The sequence below is a fragment of the Leptodactylus fuscus genome, chromosome 6 (assembly GCF_031893055.1).
Source record: "Leptodactylus fuscus isolate aLepFus1 chromosome 6, aLepFus1.hap2, whole genome shotgun sequence".
NCBI classification, from domain to species: domain Eukaryota; kingdom Metazoa; phylum Chordata; class Amphibia; order Anura; family Leptodactylidae; genus Leptodactylus; species Leptodactylus fuscus.
In genome coordinates, this window is record NC_134270.1 from 180,984,723 (window position 1) to 180,993,849 (window position 9,127).

Below are 9,127 nucleotides of genomic sequence, written 5' to 3' on the forward strand. Positions count from 1 at the left end.
GCTCTTTGGCTCACTGTGTGATCATTTTATTTTTTTTTTATTGGCAATTTATTACAGAAAGAATAGATATTATTAATTTCCCCAATTTGTGGATTCATCTAATGATTCTCAGAGTACAAAGCCAAAAGATAAGACGACTCCTCTGTCTCCCGTAAGAGGTGACCTAGACTTTAATCGAAAAAGCTCGGGTTGTTTGGACGTCACCAACAGTAGACCGGAGTAGAAACCTCTATTAGTGAGTAATAGGCTTTGCCGGACTGCATGAAAACTTTAGAGCAGATTTTATTATCGATGTTGGTGCCATCTTTGGTGCCAAAGAACAACCGTGTTCAGTGGTGCAACCCATGGCAGAGAAAATGAATTCTGGATATTCTGTCAAAAGAAAACATACAATTTATGGGAATGTCATAAACCTCAATGGAAATATAAAAAACAAAAAACTTGAGAGTCTTCAGTAGTTGATACCTTTTTTAATGGCTTACTAATAGAGATGAGCGAACAGTGAACTATTCGATATTCGATTCAAATAGCCCCCCAATATTGGACTATTCAAACAAATATGGAACCCCATTATAGTCTATGGGAGAAAATGCTTCGTTTCATGGGAAACCCACAATTCGACTCAGGAGGGTCACCAAGTCCACTATGACACCCCAGGAAATGATGCCAACACCTCTGCAATGTAACTGGGACAGCAGGGGGCGCATGTCTGGGGGCATCTAACACACCAAAGCCCCTCTATTACCCCACTATCACAGCCTAACAACTACACACTATACACACTCACTACAACCTCTATCAAAGTGGGAAAATACCTGGAAACCTTCTTTACTCTACAAATGGATGGACACAAACCCCAATTTAAGCTCAACAAACATTACCAAGCCCCCCTTTAAATCACGTTCCCCATAACAAACACAGATGGAATAGACAATGGTAAATCCTTCAGTCCCCCCCTGACCTGTCATTGTGGATGTGTGTGATGTGGTGAGACCTTCCAAAATTCACTTTTCTGGCCCTTAACATGAGCCCTTCCAAACGAAGTTCCAGGCCCTTAAGCTGAGCTCGCAGCAGAGATTGAGGCCCTTCAGGTGACTTCACCCTCTACCTGCAGAGTTTTAGGCCCTGTCACTTAGTTCAGCCTTCACCAGCAGAGATTTGTTGGCCCTTTGGGTGAGTGGAGCCTTTAGAAAGCAGTGTTTTATGCCCTTCTTGTGACTAGAGCCATGCAGCAGCAGTGTTTCATTTTTTGGCCCTTGGGGTGACCCCTAAAACATTAATTTTCAGGCCCTTGGGCTGGAGCCCTAAAAAATTGAGTTGCAACCCCCTGGGTTTATTAAAAAAAATAAATAAATAAAAAATTCACATGCAGAATTAGGGGCTGGGGTTGTAGGAGGAGGAGTAAATTGTTTGCTGATGAATCTCTCCAGTACCTGGACTATGGAGTGGATACCCAGCTGGATATCCATGTCCTCACCCATGTCCCCTGCTGCTTCTGGCAGCCCCTCTCCAGTACCTGGACTGTGGGGTGGATATACAGCTGGGTATCCACATCCTAGCCCACGTCCCCTGCTCATAATGACGAAGGACATTCGTGACATCCCCTCTCCAGTACCTGGACTGTGGGGTGGATATACAGCTGGGTATCCACATCCTAGCCCACGTCCCCTGCTCATAATGACGAAGGACATTCGTGACATCCCCTCTACAGTACCTGGACTGTGGACTAGACACCCAGTTGGGTATGCACGTCCACGTCCTCTGCTGCTACTGACGAGAGGCACTGCTGCCGCCCCTCTCCAGTACCTGGACTGTGGGGTGGATATACAGCTGGGTATGCACGTCCACGTCCTCGCCCACGTCCCCTGCTGCTACGCTGCATGATTTTTTTAACTAGCGATTATTGAGCTCTGAGCTGTTATTATTGACAATTCTTGCCTAACCACAGCCCTGTATCGCACTGAGAGTCTGACACCACACTCTCTCTATGACTCCAAAACTGAAATGACACGAATAGGGCGGCGGCCGTTCTTATAAATGGGAGGTCACCTGATTTCGGAAGCCAATGGGTTTTTTCAATTTTTTTCACTGCCTCAGTTGTCGTAGTTCCTGTCCCAACTCCCCTGCACAGTTATTGGTGCAAAAAACGCGCCAGGGAAGGTGGGAGGGGACATTAATTTTTACTGCATGTGCGGCCTGGTATTCGATCGAACACCTATTCGATCGAACGGCGTTCGCACATCTCTACCTCCCACCAATCAGATATTTCTGGCTTGTCTTAAGGATGTCATAACAAAAATCCTGGACAGCCCCTTTAATATCATTATACCTGGCTGCCTCATGGACTGAGTAATGGGCCAATATATTGTCTATGTAGCTTATTTTCTTACCTTGTCTGTGTATTGTAGCGGCAATGTCCATGCACTCGGTCTCATATCCTTTGCAGTACATGTAGCTTTTGTGCTCACAATTGTAGTCGCCATGCAAATAGCACACGGGGCAAATTAATTTGTTCAAGGTTTTGTTGTATGGAGGTACTGAAAGAAGAGACATTTTCCTCACTCTACTTATTTAATAAAGATGTCAAATCAGCTAATGATGAACTCTATGTGGATCTGTAGCCCCTGTGAATTAGGCTAGCCTTCAGTTGATGGTTCCTCTGACTCTAGGCACCTATTATAGCCATAGGGTGAACTAGGTGGTAAGTGCTTGTTTACCAATGGCCCTGCCAAACGCATGATGGCCCATTGACGATAACAACCCAACATAAAGACTCCGATGGGTAGAATTGTCCAATTCTGGTCGTCAGAGTAACAATCAGGGGTAGACATACCACTGGTGCAACATGTGTATCTGCGTAGGGGTCCCACAGATCAGGGGGCTCGATTATTTTAACAGTAACTTACAACTGGTTATTAGAATGCAGGTAAATGCATAAACTAATGAGCTTTGTGGTTAACGATGACATGAGATGCGTTTCACCAAATATTGATGAATATCGGTGAGTTGTTTGGTCAGCTACTATTAGATCAAGCATCGTGACCACAGGCCCCATCACAGGCCTCAGTGGTCCATGGACTCATTCAGAAGGATTATAGAGGCCGGGAGGACCACTGGCTACCATGACAGAACCCAGGAGAAGCGTATAAAACTCTTTATTCTGTTTGTCCACCTCCCTTGGGTATAATAGTGGTTCATAAGGGGCAAACGGCAACATTTTGTAGCCGGGCCAAACCAAAAAATTTGGAAAATTTGTAACAAACCCAGAACTGTCTACATCCTCTACTGGTAACAGTGAGTGAATTCCCCCTCTATCGGACATTCATGATGTATCCTAGCCATAGGCCTTCAATGTCTATCCTCCTCAGACCATTAAGACTGGGCACTTACCCCTTATCTTGCACTTATTGCAGTTATTACTCCAATCACAGCACTCGGATATCATACGTATCTGCTTATGTTTATCGCCACTGTTGAAGCTGAACTGTTTGTCACATTTATGGGGGTCATTGTTACAACCCCGGGAGAATGACATATGAGTTTTGTTACCTGCATGTAAAAAAAGATAAAAGACACATAACAACTCAATACGGAGCTATTAAACACAATGCAGATTGATTTCCCAGTCGAGAGCCCGCAGGCGGACACCGGCGGTTCCCTTTAAACACCCATTCAAATGAATGCGTTTTAAGCTGACTGCCAGGAATCCATCCCCTGTCCAGTTTTTTGGGGCTGAGGATGAAAACCCAGCGGAATGAGACAGGGCACAAGTGTGACGCCCCCTAAAATTGTCTAAGAACGGGCCACGTAAACTAATAGTCAAATTCACATGACACCAAATTTTCACCTGAGTTGTTTTGTGATTTTGTCCTTGACTTGTCTAACTTTTAGTAATTTTTGGCAGGCCTATCAAAATTAGGAGGATTGACCAATTTCACCAAGTCTTCTCTCTTGGTGGTTCTACGGAGTCTACAATAGGGTTGAGCCAATCTTGAGATTTTAGATCATTTTTAAAATCTGATATTCAATCATTTTCCTGCCGATTCCGATCGCGATCATGAAATTTGCTCGATCGCCGATCGGGATCCGATCTTTCCCGATCCCGATTGCTCAACCCTTTCAATTGACTTTGCGTCTTTATTCTAGTACACGGTGTGGAAAATTTTAGGCTGGTGTGGAAAAAATGCTGAAGTTTCAATAGTTTACAGAAGAGAAGTATAAATTCCATCAATATTTGGTGTAACCACCAATTCTTCTCGGTACTTGCAGACAGTTTTTGGCGAATTGGGCAGAGAGGTTGTTCCCACCACCATGTTGGAGAACTAAGCACAGATTTTCTCTGGATGCTACTTGTTCCAATTCTTCTGTCTCTTCATGACATCCCCGACAGACTGGATGATGTTGAGATGTTGGGGCAGATGTTGGGGCTATATCTGTTGGGGCCGTATCATCACTTCCAGGACTCCTCCGCCAAAATGCAAAGGTCACACCAAATATTGATGGGAATTACATTTCTTTAAACTATTAACACTATTTTATACAGATTTCTCACTTTGCAACATTGTTTTTCAAACCTGTGAAAACTTTTGCAAGTTACTTTTTCTGGAAAATTTCAATTTTCAATTTCAATTTTCAATTTCAATTTTATGTCTCTTAGAATGCCTCATGATTGTTACTTTGTCTTTTTCTGGAGGTGACTACTCCTATTGCCTGAATTTTAATTTGGTCAACTGGTATGTGTCCAGTTACGCAGAGAAAACAAAGCTAAACATTATCCACAATATTTGGTCTCCTAAAATAGTCCCAGTTGTATGTTTTATTTATCTTAGGACTAGAGATGAGCGAACCAGTTTGGATCAAACCATATTTGACCTGAATTTTCCAAAAGTTTTGGGTTTGACCCAAACTCCAAGGGAAATTATTATACTCTGAGGTTTCTTCAAATCCCAGAATATAATAGGTGTAGAGGAGATCCAGAATTTTCTCTAGGTCCTTCTTTGGCTTCCTGGGTGATGTCAGGCCCCTGGGGATCACCGCTGATGCCTTTGATCAGGCCTCAAGATCAGATCAAAAAGTTGACGTGCCCCATGTCACCACTAAGGCCCAATCATAGATCTCAGCAATAACCCTGGGACACGAGGATGGAAGGGGCCAGAAGACAACCCAGGAAGGTGAGAATAACCTCCTCTAGTCCTCCACCTATTGTACTGTGTGGTCTAAGGAGACTCCAGTGTATAATAATTTCACTTACGGTTCTATATTTGAACAATTTCTTCCTGAACCTTCAGAAGTTTGCCCATCTCTACTTAGGACATTCTACCAAACAATATTCCATATAATAACACATATGTTTTTTTTTTACAGAATATGGCTTAACGTTAACGGAAATATTCCATCTGATCACAACCAATCACAACATACTCACCAATGACTGATAATTCCAAGGTTTTTATACAACCTATTGAACCTGCTGGACATCTTAATGATTTACCCTTACAGAAACCTGTTTTAGCGCTGCGGCAATCCATACACCTTAATTCCTTCTCTATGGGGAAAAACAGAAACGTGACTTAAATAGAGCCGGAATAATAAAGCGAGAGATTATACAGAAATGTAACCGATGAACCCAATGACAACGGCAACCCCATTGACCCTCCTAGGCAATTGGCCCACTTTTCTCTTGCGCCGGGTTCAATACATTTTCCTCAAAAGTCTTAAGGTCCCCGTAAATGTAGGTGAAAAATTCTTGGAGCCTGAAAATTTTGTCAGGGTCAGCCACCCATCTTATGGGTATAAGTGCCCCACAACTTTTTCATAGCAACAATTTTTGGGGAAAATAAGGTAGAACTCTGTTGAATGTCCAACCTCTTTGTTTTTAGGGGATAGAGCTACCATCATAGGCCAAATTGATGGGGTAATCTGTTGGAAGATGTGTCAGCTGCATGAGAGTTTAATGTAAACAGTTGAGGTCACCAGTACAATACCCAAAAACATCTATTATTTGTGCCCAGATATTGGCACATGGGGATACTAGAGACCTGTTGTTGACTTTCCTCTGATGATATTTCCCCATGATATAAGGGGTCTTAAAAAATGTTTATACTATTTCTTGGAAACTGTGAGGGGGGTCAAGTAGTAACCAATGTATTAGAGCATCATGTGACTACTCCGATTACAAAAATAGGGAGAGGCACCAAGCGCTGATCTGGTGTAGTAGGTCAGATGTGGGTGATAATTAATAGGACCAATAGATGGCCTCTTACCTTGAAATGTTGTGATAGTGCATATGAATGAAAAACGTGGCACCAGCAGCTAATCCCCTTGCATCAACCAAGATTGGGCAATACACAATATACAGGATTCCCTCTGGGTCTTGGACCAAAAAGGGAGTGCGGAGGAGTGGGCCAAACCAACAAGTGGAACAATATCCTTCAAGAACTTATTGTAAACAGGCACTGAACCAGAGGGAATCCTGTATACTCTGATGACAAAGGACGGTAACTATTTAGAAATAACAATTTTGGAAAAATTCTTAACAAATACAGGTAAAAAAGGGGCATTTCCCCTCCCCCTTTTCCCTCTTTCCCCCTCTCTTCCGTTAATAAGCACTGTCCCATCCTCCCAACGTCTTATGAAAATTTTCATCAAGGACTAATATCGGCCGTTCACCCTACACATTCTGCAAAAATTTAAAAAAAATTAAAAAAAACCTAAGACATCTTTGGGCTGTCAATTCCCTGAGTGTATGGGGGTTTTCTGAGTACTCTATGGACAACACAGCACATCGAAATCCTACAAGACTTGGCATCGGTTGCACAAAAACAGCTAAGACTTAAGAAGTCAAGAAAATTTAAAAATGTCCCAATTTTAATTACGTAAACATTAAAAGTTTTTAGGAATGCGAAGAACGTAAATTCAATAAATATTTTCTCATAAAAATAATTGCTTTTGGGGAAAAAAAACTCACCTCTTGCATCAACGACAAAGAGGATGATGAGGACAGCAGCGACGACGTATCGTGTCATGTTGACAGCCTGCGAGCTACTGCCGTCTTCCGAAGTTAATCCCACAGGTAGCTTCTTTTGTATTTTGGGGAGGGCATTTGGACAGTACTCAGACAGAACGATTCCACCGAGGCTGAGCGTTAATCCTTACATGAATTACTTGGCAGAAATTTCTCAGCTTCTGCCAACATTTGCAAAAAAAAAAAAAAAGATCTTATTCATCGTCGTATGTTACTTAGTATAGCGAGGAGAGATTTATGGAGTCGCCTTTCATTTTAGGTAGAGGGTTCCTCACAGTCAAGATTGTGATCAGGTCTGATAGTTTTCTCATGAAAATATTGTCAAGTTCATTGTCAGGTGGTTTTGGGTTCTTGGAAGAATTTCGTAATGGGATGTTCCACCGAAGCAAAAGCAGATTCGTATCTCAAAGTGGATTCAAGTTACACAAAATAAGTTATAGGATACATCTGGAAAGGTGAAACAAATGTTTCAATTTCCTTGAATTCCCCGCAGGAATTGTGGGATTGTTTGGTTCCCATTGGAGGTTTCAGAACCCATGTCCCACTGGTTGTGCACGGTACGGGATGATTACTGTAACAACTGGTCAACTGTTATACACTATTTTGTGTTTGGCTCCCCCTATATGCCCATGAGCAGCCGCCTACCAAGCTCCATTTGTAGTGGACTCCCTTTTGTGTAGACCATTCATGAGGCATGTTCCTCCACGAGAGGGTGGCTGAGTTACAATTTTCCTACTTTGCTAGTTTGTGTAAAGGTTTTCTGCATTCTGTCATGTTCTGACCTCTGCCCATTCATCTAACTCGTACGTGTGCCACCTGTCCTGATCTCTGCCCACTCATCTCACTCACACCTGTGCCATCTGTCTTGACCTCTGCCCATTCATCTGAGTCGTATCTGTACCACCTGTCCTGACCTTTGCCCATTTATCTGACTCGTACCTGGGCAACCCGTCCTGACCTTTGCCCATTCATCTGACTCATACCTATGCCATCTGTCATGACTTCTGCCCATTTATCTCACTCACATCTGTGCCACCTGTCCTGACCTATGCCCATTTATTTGACTTGTACCCGTTCCACCTGTCCTGACCTCTGCCCATTCATCTGACTCATTCCTGTGGCACCTGTCCTGAACTTTGTTCATTCATCTGACTCATACCTGTGCCACCTGTCCTGATCTTTGCCCATTCATCTGACTCGTACCTGTGCCACCTCTCCTGACCTCTGTCCATTCATCTGACACATATCTGTGCCACCTGTCCTGACCTCTGTCCATTTATCTGACCCGTACCAGTGCCACCTGTCCTGCCATCTGCCTATATTCCATTTTGCACAAAATCCTTCTGCTTTGACCTCAACTTGCCTTATTTTTTAGTTTGTCCTTTCATTCCAGGGTTTCTTGAGCTGCCATAGTCAGTCATCACTAAACTGAGCCAACTCCAAGGGGTAGCCACATGGGGGTTTCCTGTAGATCCCTGTACAAGCTTAAAGCGTGAAAGCCAGTGGACCTCTTAGGCGTAGTCCCAAGCAAAATCACAGTAGATCCATTCCCATTGGGTTACAAGGAGACTAGCCTAAATATAATTAATTGCCTGAATGAAAAAATTTGGTCAACTAATATCAGTGAAGATGTTTTCAATGGGCAGACTTGTTTAGAGATGGAACCAGGGACATTTTAACACTTTAGTTTGGGCCTGATCAAAAGTTTCATAAGTTCCCCTCCACATAATTTAAAGACCCCCTTATAGTGTCCCATCATGTAACCCCATGCGCCCTCAGTCACCACTCCCCTAACACCATACCCATGTAGCTGCCTGCAGCTCATCGCACCTCCTTGCTGCGTTCTGAATGGTGAAGCACAGAGTAGTTTGTGCTCTACTATTATATTTAACTTTATCTGTGTCCTAAGAAAGCTGAAATTTCTAACTACCACCAAAACAGAAGGGCAGCACTCAAAGTATGGGACTTTGGAAGAGCCCCACCATCATTGGGCCCAGTGCCCCGCCACCCGTAAGCTGAAGGCAAACAATGACTGGGGAACAATAAAGACCCTCCGATGGGACACCCCTATAGTGTTTATTATTTTGAGCCAGCCTAGAGGTT

The 9,127-nt window shown here is 43.2% G+C and overlaps 1 protein-coding gene across 1 annotated transcript; it reads right to left on the reverse strand.

Moving 5' to 3' along the window:
• Positions 1-232: 232 nt before the first annotated feature.
• Positions 233-7,025, reverse strand: LOC142210211 (uncharacterized). The gene is made up of 5 exons (XM_075279235.1): positions 6,968-7,025; positions 5,426-5,545; positions 3,391-3,549; positions 2,391-2,537; positions 233-372 (listed from the first exon to the last, which is right to left on the reverse strand). The coding sequence occupies exons 1-5, from the start codon at positions 7,023-7,025 to the stop codon at positions 233-235; spliced, it is 624 nt and encodes a 207-aa protein (XP_075135336.1).
• Between the last annotated feature and the right edge of the window lie 2,102 nt (positions 7,026-9,127).

Bases quoted from the DNA above. Each gene is read 5' to 3' on its own strand.
- LOC142210211 (XM_075279235.1), bottom strand. From the start codon at position 7,025: ATGACACGATACGTCGTCGCTGCTGTCCTCATCATCCTCTTTGTCGTT. The intron at 5,546-6,967 runs GTGAGTTTTTTT...TTTTCCCCATAG, and splicing joins CTTTGTCGTTGATGCAAGAG to AGAAGGAATTAAGGTGTATG. The intron at 2,538-3,390 runs GTAAGTGCCCAG...CTCTTCTTTCAG, and splicing joins CAATAAGTGCAAGATAAGGG to TACCTCCATACAACAAAACC.